Source organism: Pieris rapae, chromosome 4 (assembly GCF_905147795.1).
Source record: "Pieris rapae chromosome 4, ilPieRapa1.1, whole genome shotgun sequence".
Classification (NCBI taxonomy): domain Eukaryota; kingdom Metazoa; phylum Arthropoda; class Insecta; order Lepidoptera; family Pieridae; genus Pieris; species Pieris rapae.
In genome coordinates this window covers 5,720,422-5,741,729 of record NC_059512.1, presented here as the reverse complement: position 1 = coordinate 5,741,729, position 21,308 = coordinate 5,720,422, and the positions used below count along the sequence as shown (strand labels likewise).

Here is a 21,308-nt window from a genome sequence, read left to right as displayed (position 1 = left end):
TATGTGTTTATAAGATTGCGACAATAGCTATGGTAGATCCACGAAATTTTGAAGGACAGAGAGATTACATAAGTGTAAAATGACTAAGTATATAGTAGTCATTTTGATAATAATATTCAGTTTTCTTACATTTAAAAACACTATATTACAAGCAATTCGTCAGAAAATGTCGTCATAAGAAAACTTTGTTCGGAAGTATTTATAATAAAATAGCTATTAACAATTGAGACAATCAAATTAAAAATTCCTCTTGAAGTTGTGATAAGTTTGTTAACCAAAATCAAACCTGAACCTCGATATCAAAAAATATTTTTAGTATTGAGTTTTAAATGCAGTTACTTCTCTTATATCTCCTTTAAATCTCTCATGATAGGAGAGGATATATAACCCTATAAACAATGGTTTCCGTCATCCCTTATCTTGTTCCTATCGCAAAAGAAATTTCTCATCCATAACAAGCTTTGCCAACTCTCCATTAAAGTTTTTTCTTATAAGGCATAGGATTTACTTCTGTAAAATCTTTATTTTTTTGTTTATGCAAGTTTCCACTGAAACACCACTATTTCTTCAACAATAGAAGCCAATGCCTGCACATTTTATGCTTTGTACGATAACCAAGATAGTGTAAGATATATTGTTATATTACGTATAATAATAAAAAAAAAATAGGCCTAAGTTTCTTTCTCCATATTACTTATATTATCGTTTATATGTCTCCTCATTCTGTAGCTGCTAGTTCTATAGAATTCTATGTTCATTTTCCATACAAAGAGTGTTTCCTTGAAGAATGAATTATATTCTTTACTAGGCAAAAAGGTTATCTACATAAAACGCACCTCTCTAAGCTATGCATTTTCCATTTACGACTTCTGCCACTTTAATTTTAATGTTATATTTAAAATTATCTTTGAATAAAAGAACTCGTTGACAAACGGGAAGTTAAAAAAATGCAATTTGCTAAGATGCCACCGTTTTGTTAGCTTTTGTTTATCCTTTATAAAGGACTTAATATCCTTTTTTAAATCAAAGTAAAAGGGTTTCTTGCTAGACGAAATTCAAGTTAAACTAAAAATAGAGCGAGGGGGCTTAAATGAATTTTCTTTTCGTAAATACGCAACACGTTAGTAAACAATAAAATCAAAATATAATAAAAATGCAATTCACATATGAAATAATATTGCTTAAACTTAAAAAGGGGAACTTATCAGTAACAGTCAGCCTAGATTCGAGTCTTTTATAGCAACGGTCCGCAACGCAATATTAATACATTAATAGGAAAATAATAGAAAACGAATATGTAAATAAAATTCTATTTGGATACTAATAATACGACTATCTCAATATATCGGAATATATAAGTTAAATATTTAAAGCAAAAATTAAAGTTTTAATACCAGCCACAAGTCAGTCAAAACAGCGCTTTGACTAAAACTATTCAAATTCCAACGTTAATTTTTGATAAATTCCTCCGCTTATGTAGGGTTTCTTTGTTAAGTGTGTGGTTTTTGGTTTCAGTGAAAACATGGTAAGGTTCATATTAAACACAACATTTAAAATTATTTTTTTTAAAGAACAAATTCCAAAAGCGATTTTTAGAGAACTTTTAATTATAAGAATATTCATTTTAGCACTAGTTAGTTCTTTTCTATGTTAAAATACAAAATTGAACTTAACTAATATAAATGCTTCCTGACCATGGTTGGTTGTATTAACTAAATACCAGCATTTTACACAAAACAGTAGTTGAGCTACTGGTAAAAAATTGTAGCTAACTGAGACCAGCCATTTTAAGCAGGAAATATAATAAAGTGAGTGCGTAGAAGCACAAGGTACACACAGTCTAATACAAACTCTCGTACTTAGAAATACCGCCACTTTCTAGATTAAGAGCAAATATTTTTTTCTTTTAGAGACAGTCAAATATCATAACTCTAGCTCAGCGAGGGGAACCTATAGGAGTTATAACTGATCAGACTTTTTGAACCGCGGCCTTCAATACATAATTTTTAACTCTGAATAACATCGTATCTTTGACAACAGCCTCAGTACTGTTATTTATATGTAGGATATTGAATCCCTATTTCCATTGGTCACGGCATCACGCGTGAACGGCTGTAAACTGTATGGACTGTGTATGTCACTGAACTCCTCTTAAACGGCTGGATCGATTTAAATGTTTTTTTTGTATGCGTTTGGGAAACGCCCTATATGGTTAAGAATTACAGGCCGTCAGATGGCGCTGCTCGGTACTCTCATACATTTGTTTAATATACTAATCGCTTGAAATATCACGCACGACATCATGTCCGGTGCCCTAGTCCACAAATCCGAGAGTATTTATTTTTAAGTAACGCAGAATGTTCTAACCTAAAACAAATCTTTCCGCCCACGACCCTTGTGATAAGGAGCGTGCTCAGTTCAGCGTTCTAAACGTTCATGATTACTTATTGACGGGATTCAATTTGTGTAACCACTATAGCGAAAAATTGTCTCCGAGCACAGCTGCCGATTGGAGCCATTCAAACGATTTATCGGCTCGGGTGAAGGGTTGTGTGTACCCTTTCGTGCAGATTCTGAAGGTCAACGGGGTTACTTTTGCTAAGTGGCTTTGATTTGCGATTGTTTTTAAGATAAGTCTTATCGAAATAAATGGTAACTTTTCTTTGGTTAGTTGTGCAGTTTTCTGTGATCTATCTCTTTATCATTAAGTAAAACATAGAAAATATTAGACATTTTACGGCGAATAATGGCGCATCGGCTCAATCAGCAAATTCTGAAACTTTTACTCCAAGGTCTTAAGTAACCTCAAGGTTACTCGATCTTCAGCTGTGCCAAATGGATATTTCTTTCTATGTACACTATAAACCATGCTACGGCGAGGAAGATGACATGTTTTAAGGCATATACATGCGATGATATGTGTCAACCGTAGCTGGTTATGTCCTATAGAGAATATTGATTAAGCAAAACAAATAGCCTTGGACTTTAGTACAGGCGTTTACGAAATGGCAATCATTAGATGAAACTATCGATCCAAAACACTAAGCAAATGATTTAATGTTAACCGCTTTTGATAAAATAGGGTAAACTACAAAAACTTGTGACGAAAAGGTCCGAGTATCGTAAATGGCAGCTGTTACACTAAAATACGGACAAACTGGTCACACCGTACACGTTATACGTAGTATATAATAGGTTTCAGACGCCTTCAGCCTGCCTATACCTTGGTTAGTTTAATATTAACAAAAGTGCGTAGCTAAATATAGTTATCGAAATAACATTGCATTACAAAAAACTCGAGCATCGATCCGTGGATGGATTAAGAATTAAAAACACAAACATAATATATTCATTCGATCACAGCTCGTTTTTATATTTTTTGAATACTTGGCAAATCTATTGTAAAGTTCGTACCCAGGACTGTGATAGCATGAAATGCGTGTCTATTAGTCTGCATTTAATGCATTTTAAGTTGCGTACCGTTCATGTATAAGGAACATAATGTGTATAAAGACATCAGTATATATTATATACTGATGTCTTCGTATTAAATACGTAACTTGGCCAAATTTTCGAAAAATTGTCAACTACTGCGATTCTAATGACACTGAACCCACTGACATTTATTTTCCCGATACGACGTAATTCTGTATTAATCTTTTAAAACCAAAAGGCACTTTTTTAAATAAAAAGCCTTGAATTTTACCCTTGCTTAGAATAATGTATGTAACAGGAAATCGTAGTAACGGAAGCATGTTAGCTATTCACCCTTCGCATTTTTTTGCGAATGTGTTGTTTGAGTGACGGAGCAGTGCCAAAGAGTACGCTTCTATAAGGAGTGAAAATATCATACTTGTATGATATTATGTAATTATATTTAGATATTTAAAAATACTCTACATTGTGTTTACTATGCAAGTACTATAAAAACGAAGATTTTTTGACGGAAATAAAGGATTTGTTATATTTTCTTATTTTGGCTATTTGTAACTAGATATTTCTTTCAATTTTACATTTAAAAAAAATGATACAACATTAAAAATACATAAAACCCTTAATTTTCAACCCTTTATGATCTACCTTAATTTTATTTGTTAATTAAAAACTTATGACTTGAACTCTGACGTTTATATAGAGAAAAAATCACAGGAAAACCGAACAATCCCTGCATAACAAAATGTTCCATGTACATAGATGACTCTCACGGTGAGGGTAATTTATGTATCCGAGACTGATTCTCACCTCGTGCTCTTGGCTTTGTCAGAAGTTTCTGAACGATGTCATCGTAGGAACTCTCATCAGCAACACCAGAGTCCTTCACTAGTTTCTCTTTCACAGCTATACATATTCCGTTGCGTGCTAATAGAGCCTCTAACTCTTCGAAAGCCTGAAACAAATTGTAAAGTATAGTAATGAGACAGGACATTAAAAAAAATTTCAAAAACTACGACTAAATTAAGGAAACCCCTAGAAATAACTGTAATAATTATTAGGTGTTGTCAGTAGCTTGGAAGTATTAAGAATTTTCCTATCTATGATTTTTTTACAAAAGAAATCAACATTGAGAGAAAAGCGCTTTTAACCAGAGAAAATTGGATTTAATTATTCCATTTATATTGTAATTATCATCCCCTTATGCCCTAAACTAAAGTATCGAGTTCTTTTTATTCATAAGTTTTATTAAAAATTTAAACAGTTTGATTTTTTAAATGAAACATTGAATTGCTGATTGATGCTAAACCTTTTGAAAATAATAAGCCTGCCGCTAACCGTGTTACAAGACCGTGTTAGACGAAACAATTTTTATGAAAACAACGTCACATATTTATAGCACGCTAGCAGTATGTAAGATATAGGTAACGCAAGGATTGCAAACTTGTTAAGCTCGTTAAATCTTGTATTTTAACTCTAATGGAAACACAATTTAAACCGAAACGACGTTCACTGTTCATTGTCAGAAGCGTTTTATGAAAAACGTTTCAGTCCATTACTTTATTTAATTGTGACAATGTACTTTACAAGGGTAGGAAATATGGTTTGTATTGTCAGTTTTTATGTACGAACAATGTCAGTGGGGCCAAAAAACTGTGAATTGCGGCCAGCGGCATTTATATCAGCATTTATATTTTCTAAAAAGGAAACCAGATCACCTCTTTATGTTAAATTAACACTTTGTTCTGTATAGTTTTAAATTAAGTCGGTGAGCTGTAATGTACCTATTACCTATAATACAACGGGCTCTAACCTGTTTTTATTAATATACTTATTCAGAACAAAGGTTTGTATCTATAAACTCTTTACACGATATAAAGGGATGACGGTAATAATAAATAAATATATACGTTTATAAGACGTTTACATCAATTTTGATAATACAATTCACAGCTGAAAGGAAATACGCACAATGCTATGTCAACAACATTCTGTTGGACATGGGATAATTTCAAGTGCTCACTGAGTATAAACGACAATTGAATTGAATGAGGGATCGATTTGAATGGTTAAGCCGTCTGAAGTTGAGTTAAAAATTCAATCAACTTAGCTGACATTGATTTTAGGCCTTCAAAAACTTCAAGTTCTCATCGGCTTACGGACAAAATTTTTTGCCACTTATACAACATTGAGTAAAATTTGTAACACTAGAAATATGTCGAGCACGGAAAAGGTATATTTATATTACAAAAGTCGTGCTATTCTTAGTTTCAAAAGTTTCCTACTGAAGTCGACGCTGTCCAAAACACATTACTAGTTGTACCCTGTATTAATAAAATACAATTCCCTGAACAGTCTCCGTTTGGAGTTACCGGACAAAAGTTCCCCAAGGACACATACTGCATCCAAAAGTGCCAGAAGTCCGAATTCCCTGAAACTATTCCATTCAAGTAATGGCAGTAATAACTTCTACGCGGAAAGTTTTAAGACAAATTTTTACCTTGCTCTTAGAATGTGTCTGGAAACTTATATTTTATGTTGTTACTACTTCTTATACAAGTTAACTTATGTATAAGGTTTATGTTGACACCATTATACGCTGTATTATCGCTGATATCAGATTTATAAGATTATCTTACTTACCTGCCATATTTATGATATTTCAGTACCTTATTTATATAAGAACAATTGTAATAGAAAATATAAGCTTTTCGGTTCCATTTGAAAAAAATCGAAGTAATCGTCCATTATCAACAGTTTAATACTAGTAGTATTAAATAACCATTCAATGCTTATACTACAATAATATTATTACAACTATTTCTTACATTCGTTAATAGCTTTTCTTTATGAATGCAATTGATTAATTATTTACGATTTTCAACTAACAAATTATGATATATATATATATAATTATTGCCTGACTTAGCCAAAAGGAATCGTTATATATTTTAGGTAAACAAGTAGTTTTACTAAGTAGCAATTATATTCGTAAATGGAGCGTACACAGTCGGTTAGACAATCCTATAGTTTCCCACAAATATTATATCATTTTCTTACATTTCCCCAGCAATATTAATTTTCTTGTGTCGTTAGCAATTTCCGAGGCAGATGTGAAAACGTGTGGTAATACAAATTTACATTTAATTGCCAAAGTGAAACCGCGCACCATTTTAGTACAGTTCAACATTGTAGCAATTAAGAACAAGGCTTTGAAATTTAAGGCTAAATGAAAAAGGGTCTAGGGTTAGAAATAAATTAAGAAAATAACTCCTTTTTTGTATGTATTAATACCACGGCAACACACACTGAAACTCTCTGGCATTGTGTGTTAAGGAAATGCAAGATAAGTTCTAGTATGGAAATTACTAGCTACATCATGACTTACATAGATAAAATTACTAAAGATTAGCCTTCTTTGATTTCGCTATTAATCCTCCTTAGAGGTATCTTAATGTGCTCCAAATACTAATTAATGAAAATGTAAAGTAGGTTTACGTTACGATAATAAATCTCAATAAAATTACAACAATTGCTTATATAAGAAGAATTCCAACTCAAAATCTATCTACGTTCCGTTACATAGAGCATTGCCTATGCGTATGAACATTCGCTTTCAGTATATAGACAATATATATTGCTTATGGAATTTTGTGAAGATGTTTGATGCGTGCATTCAACAATATTCGTAGTCGTATATAAAATGACGTAGCTAAAATCGCTAATTTATATCTAAATTATATTCGCACATAACTATTCAACGTTGAGGTGCATATTAAGTACATATTAGTAAATACACCGGTTTTCAATTTAGTAAGTGTTGCTTCTATGCATGTATTTAAAGCCATTCCACTGATTGCCCGCGCTTTATTGAATAGTATAATATTTAAATAATCGCTGTTTACATCAATGAATAATTCAATGTTTGTAAAAAATATCAATTTAAAATGAAATAATGTATGTTTTAAAAGAAGAAATGCATTGAAATGTTTTAAACGTTTAAATAAATCAGTTGCCCTACAAGGTTTTTAGGACTACGCCTCAGATATCTTTATCTGTTTCATGAACATTAATTGTAAGTCTAATAGGTAAGTAAGTGTGCCTCGTACGAAGTCGAATTACCTGCGTAATTCTCCAATGTTTAGGGTTATGTCGAATTATGACAACCATTTTCAAGACATTGATATCTTCTACCCCAATAAGAGAGATGTGAAGAAGTGCCTGGAGAAGCGGGAAGACTCCGATTTTTTTTTTTTAAGTAGCTGTTTTTTTTTTAAGAAGTAGATATTAATAAATTCTTAGTTAAATTTGTTGCTTTTTTTAATTTTGCAGTTTTTAATTTTATTCTTTTGTTTTTCTTTTAAATGACACTTTGTCTTTTAATGCTTGTTTACTGTTTTTATTTAATCTGTGTAATCTGTTTTGGCTTTGTGTATTGTATTTGTGTTTTGTATAATAATATGTGTTAAGCAGCTGTTGATTACTTATTATTAAATAAAAAAAAAAAAAAAAAAAAAAGTGATAAATCTCTTGTGCCTAACACACGCTGTCGAATTTTCGGATCTTAGGCAAGTCGGTTTCCTTACGATGTTTTCCTTCATCGTTCGAGAGACTGTTAAATGCGGACATAGAAAGAAAGTTTGTGAGAGATGAAAATCGCACGCTGAAGCCACTAGAACAACGCTGCACTGCATTTTAAGCATTGGGCGTATTAAAAAATGTTGAGAATCGTTTAAAAATTAGCAGCAGTTTTCAGATTTCATTAAAGGGTTAGTAGCCATTTACTACACATAGAAGTTATTTTCTAGACTTTTATTGTCAAGCGAAAAGAAGCGTAGCATTATCAGCAACTTTCACAAACAGACCATGAATCTTTTTGATACGGTAAACTCAAAACCTTTTTGTATGAACTTTCCTAATAAGCACAAAATACGTAAACGTTAACCCTTGTCAAGTGAGCCTTAAACTAAGTTCAGAGCTAAGGTATTCCGGTCTTTCGGAAAATGGTTAATTTTCTGCCGATGTGGTAACAGGTTCAACGAGGTTAAAACATACATCCTACCCGGATAACCTTTGTCAATTCAATCCATGTTATGTCCTTATTTCTTGTAATTAATATTAGCTATCATTAGTGTTTAATATCGTATAGTGAAAGTTCTTAAAAAGACTATATACACGACCTCAAGGATAAATTGAACAACAACAAACCTTTGCTTTAATCGTTTCTTTATCCAATTTGCTACGACATCAGGCATATCTTTCAAAATTTAGAAAAATCGTGAGAAATAAATTAAAGCAAGGTTTGATTTTTATTTTTTTTATCATTTCCAATATATTAAATGGTATATTAACAGTTTTACTAATTAGGTCTATGTACATCTTAATATATATATTTCTTGTGTGCGTGTGTATGTGACTGAACTCCTCCTAAACGACTGGACCAATTTTGATGAAATTTTTTGTGTGTGTTCGTGGAGATTCGAGAATGGTTTAGATTCACAATTTTGTCCGCTGGACAATGTTTTTTTTTAATTAATTTGTAGTTGTTGATTTTGGAATGTTTTACATGGGATCCGACAGACGGCGCTACCATCGCACTGGAAAATTTTAAATAATATTCGAATTTTAATTTTAGTCTGTCCCGACAGTTAGCGCTGCGATCAAATTAAAAAAAAAGTTTTGTTATCATTGTGTTATTGTAGACCATGTGCTGGATCGTTAGATATTGTCATAACATTTGAATAATAATTTTCATCAAAATGGTCCAGAATGTTTTAGCTTACTTAAAAAAGTTTGAAATTTTCAAATTAAAGACGTATAGACAGGACAACGTCTGTCGGATCCGCTAGTATATTATATATATGTCCAAACTTATAATTAAACTAGGAATACACTCTGTATATAGTCAATGAATTATTATATAATATAAAAACATGAATTGAAACGTATTCCTGCTAAACTTAGGCGAATCTACTATCCAAAATATTAAACTGGATAGATCCCGGAAATTCATCATCTCGGATTCAAGAACCCGATAATGTCAAGTTAACCATTGTGGTTATTAAATTTGGTAGACATACAAGTTAACAATCAGATTACGAAATAGCTAGTTCAAGACAATGGTTCAGAAGTTATACGTGGTAATTCAATTACGAAGGAACTTGTAGGGAGAATTCGTTTATGTAGCTTAGCTAGAAATTAGTGCTATCTAAGCTACATCAAATCGATCGAGCATCATGAATCAGATTGTTAAAGAAAAATTAGGAGAGTTTAAATTATACTGTAAACTCTGTTATTACTCAACCAATTGTTTTTTTTATAGAACAGGGGCAAAAGGGCAGGAGGCTCACATGATGTTAAGTGATACCGCCGCCCATGGACACTCTCAATGTCAGAGGGCTTGCGAGTGCGTTGCTGGCCTTTTAAGAATTGGTCGCTCTTTTCTTGAAGGACGTCGAGGTGATACGGAATTTCATTAAAGCATTTTAGTACTCATTTATTGTATTTAGGCTCATATGTTTTAAAGATAATAATGTAGGTTAATTGGAAACGTAGTTTAGAGTACTTGATTTTAAAATACATTTGCAAACCGCGTAGTTGAATTATCTTAATTCATAACAGAAGTGGCACAGCTTCTATCTTACAGAACACATTGGACACGCCCGTTTCATATACCGATTTAGCAAGGTACATTGCCTATCTACTATGGTTAAATTCAATTGCTTGACTAAGCCGGATAGTTATTGGCTTGGAATCAGTCGGTTTGCATTCCATCGATTGTATGACATCGCTTTGGTTAAATATTAAATCAGGAGCAAACCATATAACCCTATAACTACAATATATTTCAATTGATAAAAAGCAACCGATTTAAATATTAAATAGCTTAGTACGAAATAAATGTTATATTTTTATTTTATATGGACCCAATAAACTATAATATAAAATCTGTATATTCATTTAAAATCAATTAATTTGCGACTGATGTATCTCGGTTACATGCAGCTCCTGTACTTTGCTTATTCTATGGCTTTCATTGATATATATATATATATAGTAAATCATCAGATGAGCCTCCTGCCCGTTTTCCCCCTGTTCTATAAAAAAAATATAGTAAACAAGAGCGAGCCATATTAAAAATCATGATACGCCCTGTTTTAATAAAAATAATCTTACAATTGATTATTAAACGTTTAGAACCATGGATTGTCAAGTCAATTGCGGTGATTTAATTGTTCTTAGTGGACTGTTATAATGTTTAGTGCATGCGTAGAGGACGCATGTGCCACAGATATAAATAAACATTCTGTAATTAAAAGTGAATTTTCAATCATTTACAAAACTCGAATAATAGGAGAGTACGTGATTAGCCTTCTGTGACTAACACACACACATTAGCCTAAGCCATAGATTTAACCTACAAGTGCTAAATACGCACATACAATGAAAAGTCACACTCTATTGTTGCACAGCAGGGGCTCGAACCTATGACCTCAGAGATGAATGTCAAATGCTCAAGCCATTAGGCCATAACTGTTCCAAAAACAAAAAAAACGCAATATGAAAACTAATGTTAAAAGTAAATAATTATACGTCATTCGAAACGTAATAAAACACAAAGAGTCTTTAATAGTCTGCCTCACTTCAAATATTAAGTAGTAAAGATACTTACACAGTTACAAAGTTTAATATCGAAGCTTAGATAAAAATTCTAACTGAAGTAGTTAAGCTACTTAACGTAGCAAGAGCTTGTGATCTTTGATCCTCTATATTATTTTTATTGGCTTTGTTCTAAGATAGTCGCTGCCACTGAAATTTATTTTCAGCGCTAGAATTAGTTATATCTAGCTAATGGCGAGAATTAAAAATAATAAATGGAATATGTTAGTATTTAAAGCTTAAACAGTTTTAAATATAACATATTTTCCGGCAGTTTTTGCCGCGCACCACCACTTTGTGGAACCAGCTGCCCACTGAAGTATTTCCGAACCAATTCGACTTAGGGTCCTTCAAGAAAAGAGCGTACCAATTCTTAAAAGGCCAGCAACGCACTCGCGAGCCCTCTGGCATTGAGAGTTTCCATGGGCAGCGGTATCACTAAACATCAGGCCTACGGCCCGTTTGCCCGCTGTTCTATAAAAAAAAACATAATTTATTTTGTTGAGCAATCCGCAGATGTATTTTTGCGTTTATCTTTAAACATTTAATAATTTATTTTATTTAAGTATTCCTACAGTTAAACTCGCACTCACTAAACAATATTCAAACAATTAGATTACGTACAAAAGCCAAAACGGAATACACATTGAAACAGAAACATAAAGCAGTTTTACAAAGCACAGTTCTAAGACTGATTGATAGATTACAATATATATTTAATATGAAGGAAACATATATGTCGTAAAATAAGTTTAAATCGAATATTTGTTTTCAAAAATAAGTAATTACTTACTTTTAAAAGTTTAATATATTATTTATTCATTATATTCACTTACATTTAAAATGGACTCCAAATAACGTATGATTTTTATCAAGTATTTTCCAAGTTTTCTAAAGAACACATTGCTTTTTGAATTGACGTTTTTAAAATTTTTGTAAGGCATTTCATGTGTCAGCTATTTCAATATTGAGATCGCTCAGCAATAGCCACTGACCTTTATTCCATAGCTGGATTCCTCGTAAATTATTGAAACGTAGCTCCATCCAAGCTTTTTCACAATTTCCACCATCGCTCGAACCTGCATTGAAAAAGAATTTGAAAAGCTATTCTTAACTAACATGTATATTCGGAATAGTTCACACACACATTTTCCGGAAGGCTACTGGATTGTAAATATAATTGTTTATATTTTCTAGTTCGGTAAACCTTTTTCTACTTTTTCATAGGCTCGGCAGTTTCTATTCGCTTTCAATTATCGATTATCGTGGTGGCACATATTCGACGTGATGACGTGCAATAGAAAAGAGTGGCGGAATGTTTCTTGCCAGTTCTTCTTACCTGCTCTACGCTTACCCTTGACTTGCGAACTGGTTGTAAATGTAAATTTACAATTAATTTAATTTGTTCTTTTGACGTTCATAAGTGTACATGTTTACCTATATGAATAAAGACATTTTTGAGTTTGAGTTTGAATACTAATATAATCTTAGTTGTTACTCAGCTAAAGTTAGAGTAGTATTCTAAACGAGTAGGATTATCTAAATTCAGTCGAGTATTTTTGAGGTTGTTCGTTACAAACATATGCAAATTTGTATATGAAAAATAGAAGGAAAAACCTATCCTTTTATTTTCAAATAACCTGTGAGAAATTATATATTTTATGTGCGACAATTTATATGCAGTTTAAAATATTATTAAAGTTCACAAACGTTTGTATGTCGACGAATCTCAGAAAAGTATTCTTGTTCAGCATCGAATAGATGAACTTTTATTATACTCATCGATCTTTCGTTCCCTCGGGAGCCGGTATGATTGATCAGAGTATACATAATTATTGCGTCCCTCTATCCCAAAGGGTCTGGCTATGAGTAACTGAAAGTCTAATCATAGTGATCCCTAGATCTGAGATACTAATATAATAATTTCTTCATACTTATTAAAAGATACAGCGAGCGTCTATTTTAATTTTTTTGCAGTTTTAATAAAATGGCAAGATGTATTTTTGATTATAATTGTGTACCAGTTTTAAAAATGTAATTAGTGTATGTCAAAAAATATTATTTATAAATCTTTTCGAAATCGAACAAAGAGTTTGTATTTTTTATGTTCTGAGCAGTTATTTGTTTTGATTAACTTTTGAATTGAAAGAAAACTTTTTAAGATTAATCTTATCATCATATGTATTTTCCACCATGATTACGATAAATACTTTTGAGACTCTTGGTAGGTAGATTAAAAGTAACTTTTTAAAATATATTCAGCGATAGCACAAGTCTGCAAAAAAAAAAAAAATAAGAGCTGTTTTGGTTTTTATGTTGAATTCTTACGTTTTTGGGTATGCTGAATTCGAAAATAACTTTCATTTTGTCCTAGAACGTCAGGTTTTCTGACAATGTAGGTTCTATGTTAAACAAGTTATTATCGTAAAATAAAACATAAAAAATTAAAAAATTAATTTATAATTGCGTAACAAAACAATTTTTTATTTAAAATACATTAATTAATAAGCACTTAATACATTTTTTTTCCCAGTGAGACTCCTTTTGGTACATTTTCGCTTGTGGGAAGCATCTGGAAGGTCTCTTTGAAGCGTCCAACAGTAGTCTGCCATCATTGAGACGCTCCATCTTCCCTGGTATCTTTTTTCCATCTCCTTAATATCTTGGTGAAATCGTTCACCTTGCTCTTCACTCACGTCTCCTAAATTTTCTGGAAAGTTGTCGAGGTGGGAATGAAGAAAATGTACTTTTAAACTCCTTAAGCAACCTAAGGCTTGAAATGCTTTTAACATTCTTTTGACGATTTGTTTGTAGATTGGGTCTTTGTAATTGCCTAAAAAGTAAATTCCTGCTTTTAAGCCTTGATCCAAGCAACTCAGCAGCGTTTTTAGGAAGATTCAAGTCTCTTATCAAATCATTTAGCTCGCCCTGGGAAAACAATTTCGGACTGTTGTCATCTTCAAATTCAAAACTTGATTGGTCATCGGGCTTAGGTACAGTACCATCTTCGTCAGAACTTGGAATCTCTTCCAAGGTAGCAGGGACCTTGGGAACTGGTATTTCGGTCCCATGAGGGATGGGACGAGTAGCTGATTGCAGATTGGGGTAGGAAATTGACTGCTTCCATTTTGAATTATACCCTTTCACATTACACGAACAAAAGTAACAATCATCACTATGGTTCTTTTGCTCGGCCCATACCATAGGAATCGCATATCGGAAAGCTTTTTTCTTGCCCTTAAACCAATTTTGTAGGTCTTCAACACATCGTTTGCAGACTTTATGAGGTGCCCAAGCTTTATTCTGATCTCCAAGTTTTAAGTCAAAATACGCAAAGTATACTTTTTTTACAAAGTCCGTAATATTCACTTGTTGCTTTAATATAATATATTCGCCACAAATGTAACAGAAACTATCAGACGAATTCACACACTTCCGCACAGACGACATTGCACTATATTGATCTAAGATCTATAAAACAATGACGAGTTAACACATAATTGTACCGCGCCATACTCGACACTGTCGGAGCGCGCACGTTCAGGTTACAATATGTTTATATTTGTTAATGTAGCTCAAACAGGTGTTCGTTATTTAGAAATTAATGATAGTTACGTCCAGTAAACATTTAAAAACAGTTATAAAAATAAAATTATACCCATAGTTTGTGACTACAAGTTAGCCCAAAACTCCCTTTTTTGTAATAGAATTGTGTGATTGTAAAAAAACCTTACGTTCTGGAATTTTTTGAGTATTTTCTTAGTTTTCAGAACACCTTAATACATATAAATCAGTTGAAAATATCCAGACAGCATTTTTGTTGTAGACCTGTGTAGTTTAACTTGCACTCAAGATACAGTCACTTTTAACTGCCATGTTTTGTTATAAATGTTAAATATGCTAATAGAGTATGTGTTTATTTTTTTTTCACTCGCGTTAGAAGTTATACTTCTTTGGCGTATGGAAAAAAATAAAATGTAGTAGCGATTTACGATAAATATTAAAATTATTCAAAAAGATTTTATTTAAATAAATAAATTATTAGTAAATACTATCACCGTTTTTTCACACTGCTTAATTGTACTGTTACGAAACACGTGTTCCAAATATAAAAATACTAGAATATATACAACTTGAACATAGTTATCGATTTCCATGCCACCTAGACCTAACTTTACGATGTCGAATTGAGGTGTTGGTGTGCGCGCGCATCGTAAAAATTCACAATTCCATCGCGCCAAAAAAAGTATAACTTCAAAAAACTACAAATAAATAACTCTTATTATTGAAACCCGAAAGTTCCACTCGAACTAATTTCAGTATTGAATTTAAGCGTGTTACACGCTCGTAGCTGCCAACTTTCGCTCCGCAATCGTCACACCAACTTGCTACTTATTAATTCTATTCCAACAATCCAATCCAATTTGTATGGCATCATTGTACTATGCCACTCGAATGTTCATAATCACTCATTGTAAATGTTTTCATGATACAAATGTTACAAACACCGTATTTAGTCGGGATTAAATCGCACCGTGGCAAATACTTCTGAATAATTAACTCTGATTTTAAAATCCATTTGAGAGTTGCACATTATCTTTCATAGTAGATGATAGTTATATATTTATATAGTAAATCTCAAATGCGAGTTTCGACTGACTTAGAAAGGATGCAAACGTTTGTGAAAAATCTTTAAGAAACGGCTTAGTCTTAATGCAAGTGAGTATGGCTGTAGAATTAATATCTACAATTTATTATTATTATTTAAATAAACTTTTATTATTATAAAGTAAACAAGGATACAGAAATACCTTACACCACTTAGGGCTTAAACCATTTTTTAAAGAATAGGGGCAAACGAATAGGTAAGCCACCTGATGTAAAGTGATATCACCGCCCATGTACACTCATATTTCCCAGACGGTTCGCACGTATTTAGCCGCCATTTTAAGCTTTGAAACGGCCTTTTCTTAATTCCTAAGTGGTATTAGTTCGGTAATACCTCAGTGGGTTGTTCATTCTACATGGTAATGGTGCTGTGCATGTGTGCTGAAGGGATACATCACAGTGCACCTGTATGCGTGTACAGTTAAATATTATTAAAGGCTTCAGAAAAAAAATAAAGTAAAAATGAATAAATCAGTCACAGCTAGATAATTTATTGTTTTCTTTTCTTACTAGGGTTGCCTGGAAGAAATTGCTTTTAGCGATAATTCCGCCCGTTGCATCCCTTGTAATTTTTATGTATTGTGTTATTTGTGTTTCTTTGCAACGAAGTGTGAATAAATAAATAAATAATTTTTCCACTGAAACTTGTATATACGAGTTATACTTTGAAAATGGTTCTAAACCAGTGCGCGGAAATAAAATGTCCACATTACATGTACAAACTCTTTGTACATTTGCCAAAAAGTGCTCAAGTACCAAAAAAACATTTTAAGTGTCTTTTAGAGGATTTTACGTGACCTGCATCGCACCGCAGCAAGTGAAATTGATTTTCTGTGGACATATAGGTATGAGTAGAAATGTCAACAGAAGATAGTCGTCGTGATTACATAGCTAGAGAATTGTTTATTTTTTTTTAATTGTTTGAACTATTCTTAGAGAAACCTTTTAACAACATTTATACGCATTTACATCAATCTACATTAGATAAATTTAAAAAGACTGGAATTATCATTAAAATTGGCTACTTAAAGTACCAAAAATTATCAGTTTAGCCGCTAGTAGGATTTTCTGTGGGCATATAGGTAAGAGTAGAAATGTTAACAGAAGATAGTTGTTGTGATTACATAGCTAGAGAATTGTTTAATTTATTAAATTGTTTTGAACTATTTTGAGAGAAACCTTTTAATAACATTTATACTCATTTATATCAATCTACATTACACGAATTAAAAAATACTGGAATTATCAACAAAAATGGCTACTAAAAGTACCAAAAATTATCAGTTTAGCCGCTAGTAGTTTGTGTGGTTGTTACTTGGCACGACTCAGTTTCTATGCATAATAAAAAGTCAGTTGAAACGTTTGAATATTTGGCAAAGGATGTCTTCAGGTATCAACATTGTTTAGATTTTATTTTTACGTATCTATGTGTAAACTTTTGCAGAATTTGGGTGACCACAAGTCTTTAGTCTGTTAATATTTTATTGTTTAATTTAAATTTAAATTTTAAAGTAAGTTTAAAGCATATTATTCTCAAATAAATATAATAACGTCAGGATGCTGTTGGGACTGCGTTATTTGGCAAAGTAAAAAAAAAATTACAGATAAATAATATAGACATTATTTCTATTTAATTACTAATATTTACCTGATGTAAATCTGATGGTATGGTTCTGGTGAAGTATTCGAAGCGCGCTTTGTTGGAAAGCTCAGGAGATGTTGAGAAGAACGAAACCTATAATAGAAAATAGAAGTAGAATATAGTTTCTTTATTTTAGTTTTACCTCGGACATAGAATTAGTCTAGCTATTCAAAGGGGGAACGCTGCCAGTATCTTCAAAACCTTTCCTAAACAGACTCCTTTTCATAATATATTTTAGTTATTGCATTAGGTTAGTATTATTCTATATTATTATTAGAATTATTTATTAGATGATTAATTATTTATATTATATTAATTTATCATGTCTTTTTTAAATGTAATTATATTTCTTTAACATATTTAATGTTTTTTGCCAAACATTATTGCATTATAAAAACCTTTATAGCTAAATAGTCACATTGTTTACTCAATCATCAGCCTTGTTAGAAAATTATTTTAAAATTCTTTATAAATTCTGGTCTCCTAACTTAATAATAAAACTGTAAAAGGGTCTACCATTATTGAATTTAAAATAAAAAACATCGTAGATTTTTATTTATAATGTTTATTTTATTCTCGTATATAATTTTGCTAATATTGTTAGTATGTGAACGTACGACATAAATAATTTTATGTTGTCGTTGCTAGAAAGATAAATTGAAAATAAATCGTTACGCGCTATATAGATTCGAATACAGAGGAGAAACAGATTAACCTGGATAATGTTTTTTCCTTATACTGGATTTTTCTGGAAACTGTGGATAACTAACTGTGTTAAGTCATCTAAAAAGCCACACTAAATGCCTATTGTCACAATACCTTAACAAAACTCTACAATTGAATAAAATTCGAGTATACTTTCCGTGGACACTACAAGACTCTAAAGACATTTGGTAAATTGAATCAACCCGACCTCAAACATACCTCACAGGTAAAACTAAGTAAAGGTTAGCGGCATCAACCCTCGGAAATTGGAACGCTATGTACATATACTTATAGTATTACATTAAGTGGTTAGACACTTGTATAGAAAAATAAAATATATTTTGCGTATTTTATTTATTTCATTTCAACCATCATTTCTCATATAGCGTTTGAAATACATGAACTGTGATATTATAATAGTTTATTACTAGCGTAGGAGTATTCGGATATATCGTACACACTAGGTAAATTGAACAGTTATTTTATAATATTTTCGATGTCAATGCGCCAAAGTCAAATTAGGATAAAATACGGAATTCTGTTGTTAGTTTTTTTCTCTCTGATTTAATTAATGAATTAATAGTGACAATAAATTATTATTGTAATGCTAGCTAGAAATAAAATATAAGTAGCTACATATATACCAATACAAACTATAATGCGATCAATTCGAAAACTGTATGAATAATTTCCCGATACATAAGTTTTTATTCATTTAAGAAATCATTATTTATTTCTTTCGTATAAGTGTATCATAAACAAAAACATGAAAGTAACTTGCGTACTTATCTATCAGATTAGGAATTAGTAGTTAGATATAAATAATCTATCGGAGTTTACAGACGTATATTAGTTCTAACTTCATTGTAATTAAAACCAAATCTAATTTGTAATGAAACAAATGAAGGTCAACAAACCAGTAAAACATTAATCACTTTGTCTCTTGAATTGTCATTATTTCAAAAATGAATATTTTAATTAAATGAGAGAGGAAGCCCACGACGGCAATGGAAATTGTTTTGTGGCCTTCCCTAATTTAATTATTTTGAATGACTATTTATTTGCACACATTTCAACTTGTTTTGCAGTTTGATTTGAGCTGGGTTATGTAATGTAGGTGACATGAGTTAACGGCGTCTTTGTATCGTATAATTGCAACATACTTTGTTATAGAATGATGGAAAAAAATATTTTTACAGAAACATATTTATGAACATTCATTAATGTTACGGTTTACTTAGTTTATATACAGGCAGTTTTAGATAAGGTTCTAAATCGCCAACCCGTAGGGCTGTCCTAGTATCAGACAGCCGGGTTGGTCTACACTTCTAATAAAAAAAGCATCAGGCTGCCAAGCACAAAAATGCCCGATAAAGGGCCTATTTGAAATAAATTACAAAAATAAACCTTTTTGATAATGTATTTATACTTATATGTAGTATACAACAAAATAATCTTATTCTAACAAAGAGTTAATTTAAAATTAGCGGCAATATCGGGGAAGTTGGGGAGCACCCCAGATCGTATGTCGTAGGCACGAAGGCAAATCGTACCCTAATTTTATAATCAATACTAACTCAGAAATTGGCTCAGCTCTCGATTCATCCCCACCGCTCATGCTTCAGGAGCGCGTGGTACCACGGGATTTTACTAGGTAGGTATAATAGTGAATTTCGAAACCCAGGTAAAAAAGGTAAATAAATCAACTTCCAGCTAATCTTACGTTTACTAGCCTAATCTGTGGGTCGAATATTGTAATAACTGTCTAAAAATATCTTACCTGTGGTATCTTGAACAATCTAAGTAAATTGGCAACTTGCACTGACGTTACACTAGATGCAGCACCGACGACTCCCGATATGACTTTTCTCATTGCAGTCGCGTTGCATGCATATTCTGCATCATCGATATTGCTTATCGATCCTGTAATAACCATAATTAAACTTCATGTATGATTTCCTAATGATCAAAAATAATCATAACATAGGCTATAAAGCTTGCTAACTAGGAAAAAAAGAGTTATTTAAATTATGAAGTTTGAAAAGTTGGTATAATATTAGATAACTAAGATTTGACTTTAGCGGAAATTGCAAATACGAAATAATGCTATTTGCAATGCAAATAAATATAAAATCACCTTTAATAAAGTCAACAGCCATTTCAAGTCCATACGTATCTCGATCGCAGTCATCTAGAACATGTGCTCCAATGACCACTCCAGGTATTAATTTTAATTTGTGGTTTATGATATCTAAAGTATATAGCATTGTCTCCAGTGGTTGCACTCCTCCTTGAGGCATCACTGGTCCACATGTCATATTCTCCGATCTCTCATGAACCATCATTAAACCGCCGAGTACCAAGTCACCTTCGATCACCGCTTCTCTCTTTATGGGCCAATGTTGATGTTTCTTGTCCTTTAGCTCACTGATTTGGTCACTTGGTGTCTTAATCCATTCATTTTTACTTTCATTATCAATTGCTACAATATCAAAGTCTAGGCCTTTATCTAAATATATATTTTGGAAGTCAGGTACTGTGTAGTAAGGATTATATTCATATGTGTCGGCAAGTTTGTGTCTATGTCTGTGATGATGCCTGCTGGATGGATCGTCTATGTTGTGTTTCATTTCTGAATGTTGGATAAAGAAAAGCAGCGTTGCCAACCAGGTTGGACACGGACGCATGTTAGTATCGTCTCTTTCACGCTATTTTTCTTAAATGATTCTTCCATATTGATCGATTTTCAGTCATTGTGGTCTGAAACAAGAGTGAATATGGAATTATAAAATATGAATTAGATATAATATAATTATTAAGCAGTTAATGTTTGTTTTTATTCAGTAAATTTCCTAAACTCTTTTTAGGCCATAGTATAAATAGAGAAATCTCTACGTATTGTAGTCTCATAATAAGCAATTTTGGGTATATTTAAGTTTGGGTAACTGCATGTAACACTTCAGCGGTATCTAATACCGGTATAATTACAAAAGTGCAAGGTTTCAGTTAGAAATTTTAAATAATATAGATGATGTGATTCACAAACGAGACGAAGCCCTTAGTTTGACCTCCGCAGGTATAAAGATTCTAGAAGTTGACATACGGGTCAATAAAGTCATTGTTTGCGCTAATTATCCTTTCTAAATTTCACCTAAGATTTGATTACTAGTCACGCAAAAGTTTATGCATACTCTGCTAAAAA

The 21,308-nt window shown here is 32.0% G+C and overlaps 1 protein-coding gene across 1 annotated transcript in view; it reads right to left on the bottom strand.

Annotated features, from left to right (window-relative positions):
- LOC111001265 (metabotropic glutamate receptor 2) overlaps positions 1-20,857 on the bottom strand; it is a 58,305-nt gene extending 37,448 nt beyond the window's left edge. The window contains exons 1-5 of the mRNA XM_045628048.1: positions 20,244-20,857; positions 19,887-20,029; positions 17,408-17,494; positions 12,087-12,170; positions 4,243-4,387 (exon numbers count right to left, since the gene is read on the bottom strand). Coding sequence (XP_045484004.1) covers positions 4,243-4,387; positions 12,087-12,170; positions 17,408-17,494; positions 19,887-20,029; positions 20,244-20,793 — 1,009 coding nt within the window. The 5' untranslated portion in view covers positions 20,794-20,857. The remainder of the gene's footprint in view (positions 1-4,242; positions 4,388-12,086; positions 12,171-17,407; positions 17,495-19,886; positions 20,030-20,243) is intronic.
- Positions 20,858-21,308: the final 451 nt, after the last annotated feature.